This window comes from Gouania willdenowi, chromosome 15 (assembly GCF_900634775.1).
Source record: "Gouania willdenowi chromosome 15, fGouWil2.1, whole genome shotgun sequence".
NCBI lineage: Eukaryota > Metazoa > Chordata > Actinopteri > Blenniiformes > Gobiesocidae > Gouania > Gouania willdenowi.
In genome coordinates, this window is record NC_041058.1 from 22,813,009 (window position 1) to 22,834,441 (window position 21,433).

Genomic DNA, 21,433 nt, shown 5'->3' on the forward strand with positions numbered 1-21,433 from the left:
CCAGAGCAGAATAACACTCGAGGAGACCTAATTACTTAATTACTTCCACCTGCTCAAGAAATCTAGTAAACAAAAGACAAGTCAACTTTAATGATCAACAAACAGATGGTTCGGTTCATTTTTCAAGCCATATTCCCAGTAAACTAGGTAAGTAAAATATTTGCAAAAGAACAGAGAGTCGTGGATGGGTAATAGAAATATTTGTCAGCTTATTCTTCCTTTTTTTTTCCCCATTCGGATCAGCCTGGCATGCAGGCTGCAGATATAACAAGCCGCTTTATGACAGTGACCATTTTTGTGTGGCCAATAAGAGGCAAACAAGCAGTTTTTTAGACAAAAATAAGCCATTTTTGGAGACACATTTCGGAGTCAGCAACCTCAACTGTGTCTCTGTTTAAATATTTAGTTTAAGATGTTTATGCCATGGTGAGGAGAAAAACCCTAATGCTAGTATGTAGAATTGATCCAAGAATGAACTTTTGAGGACAGAATTCAATGCTTTTTACAATCACGACTGGAAATGTTAATCTTGCAATGTGCTTTTGACATCAAAATGTTTTTTGTCAATAAATAAATAAGCCATTAATTCTAAAATTATATTTTAAAATGGTTGTGTTCCATTACTTTGGAAATGTGCAAAATCTACACCTGAATTTTGGAAAAACACTCAAATATCGCTAAAAAGGTTTTACGCATTCATGAGGAGGGATTTCAGAAGGTTTGATATTGAAATGTGTTGCAAAAGCGCAATGGAAAAGCTTTTTTTTTCCACAAATACACGTCACGTATATGGTCACATGACGCGACATACCTGGTCACATGACCACTTCTCTCTGAGAAAACATGGCTCTGTACGTGTAAACAGAAGAGGAGACTGGGACATTTAGCATTATACTTACTACATACTAAATTAATACTGGAGGTTTGGAACATCCGTCTTCCTGCAGTGAAGTCTCGTGGGATGAAACTAAAATAACTTTCAATGGAAACACGTTCAAAGCGCAATTATACTTTGTCGACATTTAGAAATATTGCTTTTATTTTGCAAAAATGTTTAACGGAAACTCAGCTACCGTTTTATGTTTCACACTTAGTGACGCTTTTATGATTCAAAATGTACTTTTTTTTTTTTTTTTACTTAAATCTTATTTGAGTCTGAGTTTTACAGAAGTTTTACACAATGGTATCTTTTTCTCAAGTACAAACCATTTTTTTGAAATGATGTGAAATCAAATTTACTTACATGAGCCCAGATACTGAATTACACACCAGTGCACAGTGTTGGTAAATCTATTACAAAAGCTGTATCAGCACAACAGTGTGAATGTTCATCTTTTGTGTGTTTTTGCAAGCATGAAGAAACACCATCCAAGAGCTGAAAGACAAATATCTGCAAAGATGGCGTTGCGTGTAGAAAAGCGATTATGTGTTGGTTTGAGTAGAGCAGGTGCACCGCAGGCAGCAGGGTGAGGTGTTGAAGTCTCTGTTCTCATGGGAGGTTTTGCAGCCCAAAGTGTGAAGAATGAATTACTTTTCTGATACGGTGAATTCACTTTGACCAATTTTGGCGTACAAATTACTTTATTGAAAAACATGAAACAACAGCTCTGAGATGAGAAGGTCAGTGTGGGGGGGGTGCAGATAAGCAAAAGTTTACAGATGTCTGATTAATTCTTTTGTCCTTTTCTCTGCATGAGTTGTGACAGCGAATTGTAAATGTCAAAACTAATCAAAGACTTTGTTTGTTTACAAGGGATTGAAACTATTACATCTGTGTTTCCCTTTGATGCAGCATCACAACATGTCTGGTCTAAACTTGCAGCCAGTGTGGTCACGCGTTCTGCAGCCTCCTGCTGCTATGCAGCATAGGGTTGTCAAAGAATAGCTCCATCTGCAATAAGCCTATTTAGCAGAAGCGACTTGTTTACCACAGCGTGAGGCATGAAGCTGGCGTGACTTTACCATCAACACAGAGCCCAAGCTTTGGCCAAGCTCACATCTAATTTCAGTTCAATATCTGTGAAGATGCCATGCCAAATAACTGAGCCCATTTTGAATCAAAATAAGATGCAACACCCCCAATCAAATTCCATATGGCAGCGATACTGGATAATTACTTCATAATTACCTTGAATGTTTGCACTCTGGGCCATTTCCCTCACCAGCTGCTATTGCAGAGGCATCTGCTAAATAGGGCCGACGGTATACAGTGGCTCACACTTCTGGCCTCCCTTGGAAGCATCTCTCAATAATGAACCCACAGAAATGTCCTGGCAGCAGTGCATCTATTCTTCATTTTTTATGTTTATTTACCAAATACAATCTAAATGAACTATATCCTAGAGACTTAATGGGTTCTTCATCTCGATTGCATCTCTATAGTTGTCTAGTTATGACAGACTGCTGCCCTGCCCAATGTTACAAACCTTTTTCCGCTGTGCCCCCCTTTGAAGAATGAAAAACTCTCAGGGCTCCCCAATGCGACAAAACGTAAAAAAACACATTTTTTAAAAATGGGTTACAAAAAGTGTCACTTTTTCTGAAAAAGATTAAAATTTGGACTCTTCAATTCTGATGAAACTAACAAAACTTGCAAACACATATTTTCGAACAGTGATAAAGCTCATTGTTAATGAGCAAAAAAAAAATATTTTCTATTTTTCACACTTAACACTAGAAGTCCCAGGGATTTCTATATCCCCCCAGAAGTCCCAGAGCAGGGTCAAATGAACTCTAGGACCAAACTGACGACTCTGATGGCTACAATTTGCATCTATTCATTTGTAAATGAATCACCTGAGAAATCAGCAGGGGGGAGAGCCTGACTCTAACAATGGAAGTCTGGAATGTTAGGGGGAAGTGCCCTGGAAGCTAAAGTCACAATGCCCCGTTTATTAACTCGTTCTGCTTGATGCTGGGGGAGAACAAACACAGACTACAAACATTGAAAGAAACAGAGTCACCTCTTCCAACACACCTGATTCAAATGATTATCAGGCTTCTGCAGAGCTGGATGATCATTTGAATAAGGTGTGCTGATTAGTGGCCCTCGAGGACCGGAATTGGACACCACTGGAATACCATGTTGTCATGCAGCCTTTTGTGCTGTGGGGAATAAATAGCTGGCTGCTTCCACCTGCTGACACTCCACACTTATTCTACTCAAAATGCAGAGAAGGTTTACCACTCAAGAAGCGTTGGAATTGATCCTGAACAATGCAAACCCTTGTGACTCAGATGGGGAGGACATAAACCTTCAGCCAAATTCGGATTCGGACTCTGAGCTGTCTTCAGGTTAGATTTCCCAAACATCCTATTTTCATTTCCTGACTTTATTTTTATTTAAAACCGAAGAAAAGAATAATTTGAATTTGTTCACATTGCAGATGACGCGACTGCTCCTCATCTGGAAAAGAGAGCTCGGTTGGAGAGTGAGCCCACAGAGACGGCGAAAGAGGGCACAGTGTGGCATGAAGAACATGTGGGTACAATTCTCCGTTTCACTCCAATGGAACCGTACGCTGCAGATGGAGAGCCAACAGCAAAGGCCAGAAGAAGAATCAGGAGTCGCCTTCAGAGCTTCCTCTGTTTCATTACTGTTGGCATGCTCCGTCCCATTCAAGAATGGACTATTCAGCATGCACGGCAAACGGAGCAGACGGACTGGTTCATGATCCTCCATGAACTAATGGCATTTATTTCTGTTATTATTTTGAGGGGGGTGACCAAGGTTCCATCTCTGCGTGACAGCTGGTCAGCATGCCTGGGAAACCCACTTATCACTGGAATTATGTCACGAAACCGTTTCCAAGACATCATGCGTCACCTACGATTTGATGACATGTTTACGCGCAGTGAGCGAGTGCAGACAGATAAGTTTGCTGCAATTTCGGATGTGTGGGGATCGTTTGTTACCAACTGCATCACATGCTACAACCCTGGTCGACACATCACAATTGATGAACAGCTTTTCCCATCGAAGACTCGCTGCTGTTTCCTGCAGTACATTGCAACAAAACCCGACAAATTTGGCATAAAGTTTTGGGTGGCTTGTGATTTGAAAACAAAGTACATCTGCAATGTCCTCCCATATCTTGGAAAGGACCCCAGTCGTCCCAGTGAGGAGAGACTTTCTGAGAGTGTGGTGATGAAGCTGATGGAACCATTTATGGACAAAGGCAGGACGGTCACCACGGACAATTTCTTTACATCACTGACACTTGCACGACGACTGCTCAGCCGGAAAACCACCATCCTCGGGACAGTCAACAAGATTCGCCGGGAAATTCCTCAGTCAACTAGAAAGATGGACCGCAAGGAATTCACCACTCAGGTATGTTGTTGGTCTTTTTATTCCATCAACACCTCTGAGTGTGTCATTGTGTTTAAAACCGCTATAATAACAACAATTTCTTCTTTTTTAGGTGTTTTCCACCACTGGTGCCACGCTGACGGTGTATGCGCCCAAACGAAAAAAGACCGTCTACATTCTCAGCAGCATGCACAGCGTGGTTGAGACTGAGGAAACCATCAAAAGGAAGCCAAACACCATCACCCAATACAACACCACAAAGTGCGGAGTGGATGTGATGGACCAGATGGTGCGGGAGTACAGTGTGCGCACAGGAACACGGCGATGGCCAGTCGCCGTGTTCTACAACATGATCGACATGGCGGCACTCAATGCACATCTGCTTTATCAAGCATGCACCGGGGTGCAGGAGAGACGGGTGGACTTCCTGGTTCAGCTAGCAAGAGAGTTGGCTAACTCTCATGTGAGTGAAAAGAAGGCACTCAAAGAGCAACTGCGCCAACAACAACCGCCTACACCTGGCCCTGGGAAAAGGGCTAAGTGTCAGATCAACCATTGCTGCAAGAGCAATCGCGCAACTGTGCGATGTGTTCATTGCCACAAATACACATGTGGCAAATGTAGGAGAGAGATACCGTGGCAGTGCCAAGTATGTCACGAGTCTCAATAAGAGGATGAAGGAGATTCTTCTAAATAAAAACCATTGAAAACAAATCACAGTTGTTCTTTTGCACATTTCTCACACCACACTGTCATTAAAAATAAATAATTTTTGTGTTCTCTTTGGGTCAAATGACACCTCTCTGGGTTTTATAGGTAAAAAGTTCATTTGACACCTCCGTGGGACTTCTAGTGTTAAGGTTCAGCAAGGGGTTGCACGGTGGCGTAAGGTGGGCATACACCGTGTGATTTTTGGCCCATTTTGAGCCGATTTTTCAATTGTGCGTCTATTTTTGGGATCGGGTTAAGTCTCTACTAAATCATGTGTCATACATCGTGTAGTATACATGGGGTCACAAGAAGCATTTAATACCTCACAATCAGCTCCCGATCAGCAATCGTATGGTCGTAAGAAAATCAAACATGTTTGAAATGCTGGTCGTCGCCACTCATAAGGGTACCGCACTGTTGACGCAGTGCCATGGACCAGACTCTCAATTTACAGACTGTACTGCCCACGTTTGTCCAGCCAGTTCCTGGTCCATCACATTGCCACCTTCTCTTTTTTCAAAGCTGAGATTTGCAAGTGTCTATCAACTTCTGTGATCTTCTTCTTCTTTTGTTTTAATGGTGATGCTTCAGAGTTCTTCTTCTTCTTCTAATTTGTACGTTGCATTTCCGGAAACAAGACCCACGACGTGTCACGTATGGACGTACGTACAGCGTGAGCAGTCAAATCGCGTCAGAGTGTCGGTCCGTATAGTGTCAGAACATGAATCGTGAGCTGCGCACAGTCGGACTCTGCAATTGAGTCGGACAGTTTGAGCTGGAGCTGAGTACAACGATTGAAAAAATCACACAGTGTATGTCCGCCTTTAGTGGTTAGCAAAGGTGTAAAGAGTACTGACATAACCTACTCAAGTAGAAGTACTGTTGCTTGATTGAAATTGTACTCAAGTACAAGTAAAAAGTAGCACAATCATATAGTACGCAAAGTAAAAGTTACGAGTTACATTCACCCCCATGTTTATTTTTGGTAATAAATCTTGCCATGGTTTCCTTGCATACAGTTAACATATCATGTTTAAACTTAAAAATAAGAGGCACAAATGGAACCTAATTTATTTTCTACAAAGGCATCTGTATAAAATAAAAGTTTTGTCAAAATGTACAATTAAAAAAATAAAATAAATCCTTACGATTACAATAGGGTTTCACAATGTCCGTTGATCATTTTAAAACAAAAAATAATAATTTACTCAGTAATGGTTGGGTGTATAAATGTAATTAATTACTTTACTTCTTTTAAAACGTACTTAAGTACAATTAACATTACTGACTTAGAAATATACTCAAAAAAGTACAAGTACCCAAAACAACTCATATATAGTAACGTGAGTACTTACGTTACTTTCACCTCTGGTGGTTTGCACGTCCGCCTCGCAGGAAGAAGGTCCTGGGTTGAAGCCCTGGGGTGGACCCTTGGGTCCTTTCTGTGTGAAGTTTGCATGTTCTCCCTGTTTTCTCCCACAATCCAAAAACATAAAAAATGTACAAAAATAAATTGCCACGATTCTAAGAACGGCTAAGAAATAGGACTATAAGGAACTGCTGAAAAGAAATAAAAACAATACGAAGGAAGTATGGAAACCACATGGAATATGAAGACATGAAGAGCAACTATCATTTAACTTAACAAACTGATGCCTGTTTGTCAAATAGGTTTCCACCCACTTGGAGACCACTCCCCTGATTCCATACTGTTGCATTTTTTTATTATCTAAATAATTGGTAATTTCCTCAACTATATCAATTAATGCTAGAGAAGTTGACCTGTTAGCTGTAAATCCACATTGACATTCAGAAAGTAATTTGTGAAAATAATTTCTCTATGAAGGTTTCCAATCAATTGTTGAATAATTTTTCTAATATTTTCGAAAATTGAGGCAGTATTGAAACAGGTCTGTAATTTGTGAATAAATGTCTGTTGCCAGTTTTGTATAAAGGTATGACCTTTGCTATTTTTATTTTTGTGGGGAAGGTACTATTTTGGAATGATAAATTTAATTAGTGGTATTGAAATTTCATTTCTAACCCTTTTTATTACTGTCATATCCCAACCTTGATAGTCAGTTGAGGTTTTGTTCTTACATTTCTGAACTACACTTATGATCTCCAGTTCATCGACTGGTTTGAACACATTTACATTGAATGTGGATTTGTTTTTACGAGAGGATCTTCGCTCTCATCATTCATTTTAGAATGAGGGATTAAGCTGGTCTGCGATGGACTGGCGCCCTGTCCAGTATGTACCCCCGCCCAGCGCCCAATGAAAGCCGGAGATTGGCACCGGCAGACCCCTGTGACCCTGAAAAAACAGGAGCAAGTGGGTCTGAAAATGGATGGATGGATTTTGCTGACAAGCTCGTTCTTATGCTAACAAAAAAATAATAATTACATTTATGGGCAGCAGCATTCATGTCATGCACATTTATATCGTTTTCTGTGAAAACCTTTGGGTAATTTATTTGTCGGGCTTCCTTTTAATGATACTATTCACACAATCCAAAAACATAAAAAATTTACAAAAATAAATTGCCACGATTCTAAGAACGGCTAAGAAAGAGTATTATAAGGAATTGCTAAAAAGAAATAAAAATGGTTCAATAGGAACAAGTTGTCTCTAAATTTAGGTAAAACAAACGTACTTCTATTTGGAAATAGGAAGGTAAATGCACAATATAAATGTCATGATTGAAGGGTTTAACATTGAGAGAGTTCAGCAAAGTAAATTCCTCGGGGTAATAATTGATGAAAAACTAAGCTGGAAAGCACATATTAAATACATCCACTCCAAATTATCAAGAAGTATTGGAGTGTTGGCAAAAGCACGACAAGAGTTAAATGAATAATCCCTAGAGCAACTATACTACTCACTCATTTACCTTTACTTGAGTTACTGCGCAGAGGTTTGGGGAAATAATAAAAAGAAAAACCAACATACATCCTGTAACAATCTTACAAAAACGGGCAGTTAGGCCGTTCATATCCATAATGTGGGGTTTAGGGAGCACACAAATATCTTATTTTCAAAGTCAAACTGTTAAAATGTCCTGATTTGGTAGAATATTTGACAGGGCTTATTATGATTAAAGCGAGAAATTATCAATTGCCTACAAATATTCAAAATGTGTTCACAGATAGAGAAATGGGGTACAGCCTCAGAGGAACGACAAAATATCAACACGCTCTAGCACTTAGTGAGTGAGCAGCTTAAACACTGTTCAAACATTAAGCAATTTAAGAAACTGTACAAATCAAGTATTTTGGCTCGGAATAATGAGAACTAGCCTAGGTCTGAATGTGATTATGAAATGATGTATTGTATGATACATTGAGTTATTGTAAATACATAAATCTGAGTAAATTGAGAATATGAGTTTATGTAAATTCAGATAAATGTGATAAAATGTGGTTCAAAGGAAACCGGATGTCATTAGTTAAAGTTTAACTACGTAAAAGGGGTGGGATTTAAAAAGTTTATACTTCTTCCTATTACCCTTCTGAGATATGTATTTATTTTTATTTCTTTGTGAAACAATAATAATATTGTTATTAAGTACCATTAGATTGTTTTCTAGGTATGTATGTATGTATATGCTATGTACTACATGTACTATATTGAACTGACTCTATGACATACTTAGTAAATTCAGGAGTGTGCGTGGTTGCCCTGTGAAGAACTGGCGCACCGTCCAGGGTGTACCCCACCTAACGCCCTTTGAGAGCTGGAGATAGGGACCAGCAGACCCCTGCGACCTTGAGAAAAGGAACAAGCGGGTCAGAAAATGGATGGATGGAAGGTTCAGCAAGGCCATTCCAAAAGTGGAGGCAAGTGGTTTTGCACTGCATGCATTATATTGTAATACCCTTTACCCTTGCCTTAGTGAATTATCATCAATACAGGGAGCACAGCGATTCATAAGGAATGAAGCGTTTCACCAAAAAGCTAGAAAGAGGAGCTTCTTGCACTAAGAGGGACAGATTTACACCTTAGTGAGTGCTGGTATCAATCTAAAAGGTGCCATGTCTCGCTTCTACTGTGGTTGTGAACAGGATTTCTGGGCAATCAAGTCCAAACTACTTTAGACTGAGTCACTATGCAGTGGCAAGGGAGACCTTGATACACAAACAGCCTGATCTTTTATCATCTTGCCTCCTGGCAGAAAAGCTTTCAGTTTCTGTAAATGCTTCTTACTTTCTGTTGTACGTTGTGTGTATTAATCATTCATTCATTATTCTGCAAAGAAGTGTTTATTTAACCACTACAGCTATATGCCTGTCCTGATGTGTCACGCCTATTAAACTGCCATTATTATAAAAAATGATAGGAAAAATGTTACACAAGAAAAGTTATGACCATCTGGTGCTAATACTTCTATTTTCATAAAAAAGGGATACTGTGTTTTGCTAAAACGCCTTGTGCAACCTTTTACACTGTTGTACTCCCGTTGAACCATGACATCTGCATATATGCATAACCTTTTGTACTCTTGTATGCCATGACATCTGAGTGAACTTGAAGCATCTGTTACACCAGTAAGGCATTGAAAAAAAAAAAATGAACTTGTATTCTCTTTTCCTATTCGCTAAGGCGGTCAGGGCATGAATTATGACACACTATCACGCCACGCTTCTTGCTATATATATCTCACTGATTTTTAAGAACGGGAGCTTTTTAGAGGGAGAGCTTTTTAGAGACGGACATTCTAGTTGTTCGGCAGGCCCCTGTCCGTTCTTGTCGGCTGACAGTTCAGGACTTTGATACTTTGAAACTTGTGATTGACTTTTGATTTTCTTTTTGTTTAATTTTTGTGAAACCTTTAATAAAATATATTAACTATTAAGAAGCCTTCTTGAGTAAATTAACCGCCTGCAATCATCCACCTGAGACAGCGCCCGGGTTTTGAAAAACACACTCCTAGACCTCTGGTAAGTGAAAGCCCCCTCGGTTCCTTTCCTCACAGAGAAGGGAAAGGGGGGGGGCTAGCTCATACTGTTGTAAAAAAGAATTGTTTCCAGCTTTGACCTACACTCGGTGGGTCTTAATATCAATCCCACAAAATAGCGAGACGACTCTTAGACTTCCTATAAGAGGAGGTACAATTAGTCTTATCTTTTATTAGAAAACAATAATAAAGGATAGGCAGCCAGCCTCGGTGACAAGGTAGAGGGGGAATTCTTGTATTAAGAACGGCAGTTTTAGATCCCCTACCGTTATAAAGTCCCGCGGGCTATCGACATGGCGCCCATACGTGGAGCTCGACTAAGTTAACCTATTAGTCCGGGAAAAATAAAACGAGTACCGAGTCTAATTAGAAAACCTACGGAGTGTCCCTAAATAAAGGAGTAGAGAGAGAGAGTCTCATTTCCCTACCATACTGCTTGGTAGGAGGAGGGTGAATCGATTGACTTTCACCCTATGAGGAATAAAGGATAACTCAGTACGAAAGTAGTGGAAAAATCTCCAGCTCTTTAGTAATTGTTACTCTGGCAGACCTGATCACCCTGGACAGAGTGTGCAAAGAAAAAGAGTGAGAGATTAGAAGTGTGAGGTCTAACACTTTGAACACGAAATCAGAAAGGTTTCCTTTATTAAAAGAATCAGGTTGAGGTAAGCCTATTCAAACACGCGTGGAATCAGAGGGGAAAAAGGCTATTGAAGCCCTCTTCTCAAGGAGATACCTCAGTCTCCGCTTACGGGAATACTTTGACACGAACGTAAGATAAAGCAATGGCGGAGGGAGTTACCTCCCCATTTTTTTCTCCTGTTCGAAGAGTTTCGACAGGAGGATTGTCAACAGGCTCCACCGGTACTAGGGTACTTAGCAGAGAGATTGAAACTGTGAGATTCAATGACGTGATTACAACAGTAAGAGCAAACCTAGGAGACACATTGGTGGCAGAAATATCAGGGCCAAAATGTACTATTCTAAACCCAAGAAATCCCCGTGGGGCAGATGGTGACGGAGTGGCGAGATGGGTGGCAACGCGATGGCCCATATCAGTCAATAAGGATATAAACAGGAGGGATACAAAAACAGGAAAATATCCGAAAAGAAAAACGGTGTACGAAGTAAGGTTAGAGAAAAGAGCTGGGGAGGCCTATCATCAGTATAGAGATGTGACAGGGCCGAGCAATAATGAGAGCAGAGAAAGAGACGCTCTCCTTGAGTTTGAATTAAAGGAATTAAAATTAAGATGTGAAACGGCTGAGGAAGAGCATAGGAATGCTGAAAAGGAAAGGCGGAAAAAAGAAAAAGGGAATCAGGAACGACATCTCAGGGAGTTGCAAATATTAGAAATAAAAAAGAACATCCAAATAAAGGAAGGAGAAATAGCAAACAGATCAGCTTTAGAATTGCAAAAACAATCTTTCCAGGAACAAGTCGATCAGTACAGACAAGAGTTGAGCTATGTGGAGAAAAAATTGAGACATTATGACCAGATTGTAAAAAAGCAGGAAGAAGAAGCGAAAAAGCGAGAGGAGACAATTAATGCTTATAGAAGCTCAGGAAGCCTTCACCCCCCCAGAGAAAAAGACAACAACCCGATAGAAGTAAGCTCGGAGGAGGGGGATGATGAAATTGTCCAAACGCCACATTCCCCCCCACCACAGAAAGAACTAATGATGACGACAGAGAAAAAAACTAATTTACCAGAAAAAGAGGAGCTAAGACTCACAACTGATAATGGCCAGATAAAAATAATAAATAGCACCACAGAAAAATTTGAAATGCCACGAAAATACGCATATGTCACCTGGGTGAGTGACTATGAAACAGGGTCTGTAACAAAAATAATACAAACATCAAGAAGACAGAGCTCTTTTGCACCACGACAAACATATCAAGGGAATCACAGGGAAGAAAACTCTCCGAGGCTAAATTCAACAGCGGGAGGTCGAAGAAAGGGAAACCCAAATCAGATCAGGCCTGAGATACCAGGGTATTTTCCGCGAAAGAATCAAATGGAGGGACAGAGGTTACGGGAGACTCAGAAGGGTCAGAAACCAAGGAATTCAGGAATAAAAGAAGGAGCACCTGCCTGTCCGAGAGTGTCGGACGAAGATTTTCAGAAAATGACAAAGGCAGAGAGGGACAATCTAATGAATGAAAAGGAAGAATGGAAGATGAAGTGGATAAAGGACTATCAGGTAGTTCCTCGGGCAAGAAGGAGCAAAGCACAGTAACGCTCCCGGGGTGAGAAATAATCGAAAATGATATAATAGGGTGGCTAAAGATAAACGAGAACTCCAGGGGGTTACATCAGACACAGAACAAATATGTCCATCTTATTAGAGCCTTGGACAGAACCCATGAATAAATATGCCTTAGTGGAATTAGCAAATGGGAAAGAATGCACCATGCCAATAGGAAAATTTAGGGGCAGGGGTGTCTTGATAGGTCCCCATGCACTGTTGGCTTTTAAAGATATAGACTGGCTGGAGAGAAATCCAGTAAGATGGATGAAAGAAATAATAATTCCAGAAGTATTACAAAACGTAATAGATAAATCTGAATTAAGTGATAAAGAAAGAATAATAGGCATACTAAGAAAAGCAGAAGTGGCAAAATTCAAGAATGACGTAGGTATGATAAAAACTCAGCCATATGTTACTAGGGGGACGATGCCAGGAAAACAAAAACAATACCGGAATTGGAGGAACTCGGAGTCGTTAGAAAAGTAGATGAACCGCCTTGCTTGATGCCTGTTCAGGCTGTACCAAAATAAAATAAAATAAAAAAAAAAAAAAAAAAAAAAAAAATAAAATAAAAAATAAATAAATAAATAAATAAATAAATAAATAAATAAATAAATAAATAAATAAATAAATAATATATAAAAAGTTCTTGGTAATAGCAGATAACGCAGGAGGAAATACAAGGATATTTCCCCTGATGCCTGAGACACAAGAAGAGGCAGAAAAATGCTCGCTGTCATATCTACAGGGAAACATGACAATAACAGAAGTAAAAAGTGATAATGCCACAATGTTCTCTGAGTCAAAGTTCCAGAAACTGTTGTATGATCTTCAAATAGAATACGTTCTTGCGATCACATACCAATCCAATACAAACGGTGTTGCGGAACGAGCTGTTAGATCAGCGAAAGAAGCAATAGCCGCGATAGGGAAAGACTGGTGGAGCCATGACAATTTATTTTACATCAACCAAATATTAAGCCAGCCTAAACATCAAAAACAGTTACCAGATTGACCCAGAATTATCCTGTGTTACAGGCAAAAGACAGGTGGATAAAAAACGGAAAAGAATTCCGGGTAATCGACCGACAGGAAGGTAACGTAATATACATTACGGATGGAGGAAAAATATCACCCCCAGCAAGTCCGAGTTAAAAGGCGGTTTAAGGAATAATGATGTAAAAGGGATTGATAGGCAGGACACAATTCCAACAGGGCCTCCGAACTTATGACTTCAAAAAACTGAGGTGGAAGAAGCGGTTCTCCCCACTTGGGAGGTTCCGTATCACCCTTCGGAGGCTGATGAGTTTTACCAGGTCTTACTGGACCGAGCCCACCTGACCATGGGATTGGTGATGCTCTCTGCTCCGTGGATGAGATAATAACGGTACGTGTGCTGTTTCCAGGACATTTTCCTGGTTCTCTTCCCACGGAGAGGGAGTATCAACCGGGGAAGTGTTGTCTGTGTATGGAAGGAGTGTTCTGTCTCAGATGGATGGGAAAAAGGCAGGATAGGAGGACAAGATATGACTGTCGGCTGGTAGAGAAAGATGGCAGGAATAGAGTTGGCTGGGGCCTGCCGAATTTCTAAAACTAAACGGAGGTTTGCTAAAGATAAAGTAGAACTCACAAACATAGGTGAAAAGCTAGGAGAAATGATGATGACCTCACGGGAGCAGAAGTTGAACCAAGGGAGACTTGGGTGGATGCTCCTGTGAATGCACATAATAATAAGGAAAAGGAAGGATCGAGGAGAAAGCTTGTCTTCAAAAAAGAGAAGATATAAAAAAGACAGAGGAAGACACTCTGATAGAGAATAGCGTCGTAGAAAAAAAAAAAAAAAAAAAAAAAATTTTTATAGATAAATAAATAAAAATGGAAAAATGTAAATAATATAAATAATAATTGTGGTGCTATTCTCGTTACAGAGAAAAAAAAAAAAGAGGTCACTCATCGGAGGAATGGAGAGACTGCACCGAATGTGGAATAAAAGGCATTATGATAGAGAGGCTAGAAATATGTTATGGGAAAGAGATTATGTCAAGGATATCCGAGGAGGAAGGCTCTCTCCTTACAAAATAGCTGAGAAAAATAGGAAAAGGAAGGAATGGAAGAAAAAATGGGAAGAAAAATTTAAAATGGGGATGGCAAGTAAGGCCATTATAATCTTCCTCAACCTGGCACTTCTCAGCTTACTGATAACAATTGGAATTAAAACCTGGGTGGAAATAGAGAAGACGGGTTCCATCAAGCGGGTGGTTAAAGAAGAAATTGTTAAGTGCAAATCATGCAATGTATATACACCTATGGCAGAAATAGAAGTACCCATTCCTTTTAGTTCTGGGGGAAAGAAGGTTTTTGACCAAGGAAAGTATATAAGGAAGGGAGTCCAATTCTTAGCTCTCACACGAGGTTTGGTTGGAGAATGTGATAGGGAATTCTTTCTCCCTGAAAATCTAACTGACAGGTTGAAAGAAAGCCAAGATGAGGGGAAAGAGACTAGACAGCTTGATTGCAGTGAATATGTTCGACACCCGAGATTAAGGCGGCCCGATAGATGCTTGAGAGAGTTAATGTGGGAAAAATTGTTGCTAAGAAATAATACAGCTTTAATGGGGAGTTTTGTGGATAAGGGAGAAAAGGTGTGTAAAAGGATAAGACTGATAAAGATAGAAATGGTAAAAAGGGGCCTGAGTGAAACGTGACAAGGCCACAAGATAAAAATTCACCCGAATCACCTAATAAATATGTAAAAGCAACAACTTTTCCGGTGACTACATTAAATACTACAATTAGTAATATAACAAAATTAAGGAAGTAAGAAGCGTGTTAAGAGAATGGATATGATGGAACTGAGAGCATGCGAGATAGCATTTGAAGCTTATCAGGGGCCATGCTGTGAGGAAGAACTGATGAAGACTATGGAAAGGCTCTCAAGGGTAGCATATGAGAGTCTATGAGTCTGTGAGGCAGTAAAGGGTGACATGGAAATATGCACAAGGGAGGATTATGAGAAGATTTATGACGATACTACTGCAGAAGGATTCGCTGTGAGAGAAAGCTGTATTGGTGAGAAAGAAGGGATACTTCAATAGAATGTAGATATCAATCCTATATTCAGATATTAAGGAAAAAATGGGAAATAACTGAAGAGAAGTTTGGAGTGTATAAAACAAACAGAAATTAGACGAATACTCAGTGTGGAATGTCCCATCTCATGATGAGATCACAGAGGAAGAATATAACATTGTGAAATGTCCTTCCACAGTTGATAAAGAGGTTTTTTTTTGCAAATTTAAATTTGAACCGTTGGGAAAAAGGCTCTGGTTCATGATATTAAAACTATGCCATTGATGACCCCGGGGTTTACGATACAAAGAGATAAGAAGATTTCAAAGAAAATTAGATGGAAACGTGGTATTAGAGATTATAAAGGACAAAAAATGTAGCGTAGACGCCGTAAAATGGTATGTCAACATTTTCCAGAAATGGAAAGACGTAACAAAAAATTGGACTAGAAATTTCACATACGGGAATGGGACGCAATGTAAATCGATAAGGTTGCAGGAGACTATTTTGGAAAAAATAATGATGCAGGATTTTTTGAAAAAAAATAAATAAATAGGAGCCTGTATCATACAGGGAATGGTAGTCTGCCACGGATTCAAAGGAGGAAATATTGGATTGCACAGAGAAGCGATGACAGAAATCCTTTAAGACACTGTGTTTTTAATACAACCAAATCCCGATGAAAAAAAAAAAAAATGGTTAAATGATGATGAACCAAACAGTGTGGTGGATAAGTTAAAAAAAAAAAAAAAAATGTGTATGTCTATCATACTGGGGGTTGATTTGACGCAGGCTACGAATGCATATAAATTAATACTGGAAGTGGTCTTCAGCAACACCAGCAGAAAGGTAGCTGAAGAACCGTTTAGAAGTGATTTATGGGAAGAGGCGATGTGGAACTGCAGCGGACACCTACCTATAAATCTCACAGAACTAAGAAAGGAAGCAAAGATGAGGCCCTCTGCATTCTTTGAAGCCTGGGAATGGAGTCAATTAGCAGGTTTATTACTGGGACAGAATGAAGGCTGGAATAGTTTTGATTCGGCTGTAATGGGAGTCTTAGTGATTCCGCACCTGATAGCAATCCCTAGGGAGGATGGGTCGGTGTTACATAAATTTTTGGCTTATCCATTGCCTCCCGAAGACCATGACGGTTTGGAATTTTTTAATGAGAGGAACACCTTTGATTGGAAAGGAAAAATAGAAGTTAAGAAGGATTTGGGGAGTTTCTCTGATGAGATCAGGGTAGAAAATATGACAGAATGGGGAGAAGCAAGGAAGGAGTTTTTGCCAGAGGAGATGCGCATATTAATAGAGGACATGCATATACGTTGGCAGATGCAGTTCTTTTATTCGTACCTGACAAAAACTACTTTTGGAAAGAGACAAGAGTGGATGGATGTGATGAAAATGTATAAGGCATACAAAGCATTTTTACAAAGAATAGAATATGAGAATACAGAGAGTACAGGTGAAATCTGGATTAAACCTTGGGCAGAAAAATTAGCTGCAAAAAAATATACATTAACAAATGAAGATAGGAAAATCCGCCATCTACTCCCAGACTTTTTGCACACAATTAAAAAGCATCACAAACACCAGGGTGAATGGAATTGGCAAGACTTCATACAGTCACCGTTCCCCTATCAAATGACTTTCCTCTATACCACCGAGAGATCATTATTCCTCACGGCACCCATAAATGATTGGAACGGCGAAAAGGATAATGAGACAATATTTAAGAAATGGTTGCCACTAACTCCTGATGCTCAATGGCATCAGCTTCGCTGGTCTCACGAAGATGAATCATGGAATCTGACGATTACAGAGGCGGCAGGTGCGAGAATAATTGGAAAGAAACCAGTAATAAAGAATGGTGAGACTTATGTAGAAAATATATGGAATACAGCTGAAGTTGAATGGCAACCTTGTAGGATGAGAGGAGGCGAATGGGAGTGTCTTAAAGATGAAACTCTAATACAGGAACTAAAGAAAACTGTAAATTCCACATATGCCTTTGCATCACACGATATGCTGACCGAGAACAGAAGAGGGATGTGTGTGATTCCCGGAAAGCATGTGAGGGTACCTCACTGGCCATCCCATGTGGCGTCTGTCGGATGGTTACAGGGAATAGACATAGGAGGATTGATGTATGATAGATTGAGGTTTGTTAGAAATGTGCTTTGTGATGGAAACAAATTAAAAAATAGGGAGAAAACTGTTCCAATTTTTCAGGAATGGAAAAATGATAATATAAAAATGAAACTAAAAGAAGATAGCCCATGGTATATCCCAACTGATACTGTGAGGAATTGTGCAGTGACAGAAATCGATAACTCAAGAATTGTACTGGAGGCCTCGGATGATGTTTTTAACTGTGAAGCAATAGGGAAGCATAGTTATAGAGAAAAGAGTATGGAAAAAAGGGGGACAGGCCTGCCAGCTTGGAGGATGTTTGGGGCTATGATGATCGGGGTCGCCGTACAGGGAGTAAAAAAGGGAGTGGTTGAAACTGCTCAAAATGTTTGGTGGTGGACCAAAGAAATAATGTGGTACCTTAAATGGATAATGCTAGCTATTGGGGGTATAATATTTTTGGCAGTAGTAGGAAAAATATTAGCAATTTTAAATTGCTGCAGAAAAATGTGCAACTGGGCATTTAGTAGAGCAGATAGAAGACACGAAACATTAGTGACTCAGTCTGCCAGGAAGTTGGACAAAGAAATACAAAAGAAGAAGAAAAGGCATCGTTTTAGGAAGAAAGGAGAGGCCCTTTAACCAGGGGCCTCCTGCTCAGCAAAGGCGTAAAAAACATCATAAGATTGGGCGTTGACAGGGCGTTCCCCGCCCACGGGGGGGGAATAGAGGGCTCCTCTCAAGAGATATATACTGCCCATGAGGCGCCTTTCGTTACTCTTGCACAAGGAAACGACCTGCAGGAGAACTGATAAGCAGCTAACAGGCGACTGACAGAGACCTGACCAGATAAAAGGAGAATAGAAATGGCTGAAGCAACACCCAATTTCTACCATCCGGTAAATATAACAACAACTCTCACATCCACACCTATGCCTTGCAGCACGGCACTAAATAAACCTTTAGAGGGTACACTGGTTTTCAGCTGTTTAATACAACTGATATTGTGCTATGCTAATACAACAAAAATATTAAGAAACAACACAAATACGAATATGGATTGGGAATTTTGTAGTAAGGAATGGGAAAAGTGTGAGAAAAATCGACTGACAACAACTGAGGCACTAACTGCCTACTGCCACCACTATGTCCCTTCGGATGATACACTTGTGTTCCGCTGTTTAATACAACTGATGTTGTGTCATGACAGTGAAATTCAAAATAACACAGAAAGAATAATAGACTGGCAACTTTGTGCAAAGCAATTGGAAAATTGTGAGGCAATGACACTGGCACTTAACGAAAACCCAGCTGTCAGCCATGAGAATATAATTCTAAAAATTAACGCAGACTTCTTTCTGCTGGCCATAATAGCATGTCTATTGATTTTGATAGCGAGGAGAAACAACTTAATTGAATGGATAAAAGTTTTAACCTCATCAATTATGATAATTGTGGTGGGTATTCTCAGAAGATTCCTGCTGAGAATCACACCTTTACATACCTCCTTAGTAATTTTTTACATTTTATTTGGTGGCCTCCCTACCCGCAATTGGCAGGATGAATTCTGGATTGCGACCACAGTTATATACATCCTAGATATAATTTTAACTATAGTTAGGATAAAGACAACAAGAGTTAACCACTTTCGTTTTATAGGCGCAGGTATATATTCAATTTGTTTTCTATTAATATTAATAGCTATGTACAAAAAGGGATCGGCCCTCAGCAAAAAAATGACAAAAAATTTAGCAATAACATGGGGGTTTTTTTATCTTCTCAGGAATCATCATGATAACTATGGGACAACCTACACAAGTTTTGGCCATAGCCTTTGTGGGGTTCGTCATAGGAATAAATCACCATAAAAGATTGATAGTACGGGATAGAAATGTTATTGACAGGGGAGGAATCCCCTTGCATAATATTTAATTTCATGCTAATGTTTGAATTCTCCTCCCCCATCATAGGACGGAAAATTGGTGCCCCGCGACATGACACTTCTACCAGAAAAAGCAGAATGGTACACCAAACAAATAAGGATTGCGGATGCAGAGCACGAGAGATCCCCAAGGGATTATGCTCCTGTGGGCGTCAGTAAAATGAGAGAAATTAATGACGATGCCTGGTTTTGGATGTCTTTCAGGCTTAACAAGTATAGATCTGATGGGAGAAATGGAGAGTTGCGCAAAGTGATTTGGGATACCTCAGGAATAAGGGGACAAGATGGATATTTAAATGACACGCCATACCCTTTCCGTAGGTGCGTGGGACTAAATCTCCCTGCACCAGCATGGATTAGAATTAATGGGGCCCAAAGAGAAAATAAGAATATAAAGACTACAATGATCATGTCCAAAGGTTTATTGATCCAAAACGAAAACAGAGAGTACAGATCTGCCTGTTTGGAATTAGATGTTGACGGTAATCCCTTTATTTCAGAAGACAAACCCCTGCATTGGCACCCAGGGGTTCTACCGTGTGACGTGATGATACCAAATGGGGCCACAATGGCAGAGGCTTTTGAAACTGATACAACTGGCTTTTTGCCCTTGTATGAGTTGCATCCTCGAATGGGAGTAGAGTTGTGGGAAGTGTTAATCAACCCACAGGATGGGGGGTGCCCATTTTGGCTTTTCGGGCAGAGGTTATTTTTAATGACACCAGAACCTTCAGTGAGATGGAACGATAGGGAAATGGCCGCTAGGCACCCCGATTACAAAAAGCAATCGGAAAGGATAAGCTGGGGTTTACGAGGCAGCACACGCTGGTGCCACACGGGGAGGAGGTGGTCTGCTTCTATGACATGTGACAGGGTCAGAATGGAAAGCGGCCCCCTGAACTCGCGGGATCTTAGATCCACTGATTGCGGGGGTCCTGATTTAACGTACTGGGGGGATGCTTGGGTGCCCCGCAATAAAAAAGTCTATGAGACACCCTTGACCCTGGGGAATTACCCCTATCCGGACAGGGATACTCCTTATTTCTTCAGTGAAATTACTGAGGGAAGGATGAGTTACCTGAACCCCCATCTTTACCTAATGACGAGAGCAGAAGCAAGGAAAGTTAATTTTACTGCACTCAGACAGGTGAGGGAGTTAGGCGATGGAATGGAGACAATTAACATCGGGAGTGACTACATCTCGTTTTACCAGAAACGTTACCAAAAACAAAACAGAAAAAACAACATCCTTGAAAAAAACAGATGTGGGGATATGTCCAAAATTCCTGCCGTGGCTCGGTTCCTGGCATTAGGGTGGAGCATGAGTGATGATAAAGACATAGAAGAGAAACTTAGCATTGAGGACGGGGAGGGAAGTGATTCTTCTTCAGGAGATGAAAAAGCTGGAGTTGGTTCCCCCGCTAAAAGACGAGGAGAGGATGGAGATGATATGGGTCCGGAGTGGAAAAAGGAGAGAATGACTCTGACTGAGGCCCTGTCTGTGTCACCTCCTCGTGCTGTCTCACAGTCTCCTGCGTGTATGGAGATGGAATGGGAGAGAGATGACAACACAGGAGAGATCTTCTTTGCCGAAAGGGTGGCCAGAATATCCCCCTTCCCCACTGTGATGAAAGTCGAGTCTGCTGAAGAAGTGGCTGACTGCTTTCCCCCGCTGGAAAATGAATCGGATGATGATGGGGCGGAGCTGTTGGGTGCAGAGACATTCGTGGGTGAAAGGGGGGGGGAGGCCCCCAATGAAGGCATAGAGACAGTGACACCTGCCCCGACTGATGACAGTCTGGAAAGACTGGAGCGGGCGTTCTCGGTTCTCAGCGTCATACTGGAAGACGTCAGGGGTGTCGTTATGTCGGTTGTGAAGGAGGGTCTCACCCCGCCACAAGGGGCCTCGGATGCCAGCAGGCTCTGAAAAGTAACTCCGTAAGGGGTTGACACCCTAGACGGGGGTGGCTACTCTGGAAACACCCGGCGGGCGACAGCTCTGACCGATGCCGGTCATATATGCTCATGATGATTAATAAGGAGGATG

At 40.6% G+C, this 21,433-nt stretch overlaps 1 protein-coding gene across 1 annotated transcript; it reads left to right on the forward strand.

Moving 5' to 3' along the window:
- Positions 1-552: 552 nt before the first annotated feature.
- LOC114476959 (uncharacterized) lies at positions 553-19,934 on the forward strand. Its single transcript, XM_028468978.1, has 3 exons — positions 553-562; positions 15,516-17,390; positions 19,887-19,934. Exons 2-3 carry the CDS (start codon positions 16,059-16,061, stop codon positions 19,932-19,934), a joined length of 1,380 nt encoding a protein of 459 aa, XP_028324779.1. The 5' UTR covers positions 553-562; positions 15,516-16,058.
- Positions 19,935-21,433: the final 1,499 nt, after the last annotated feature.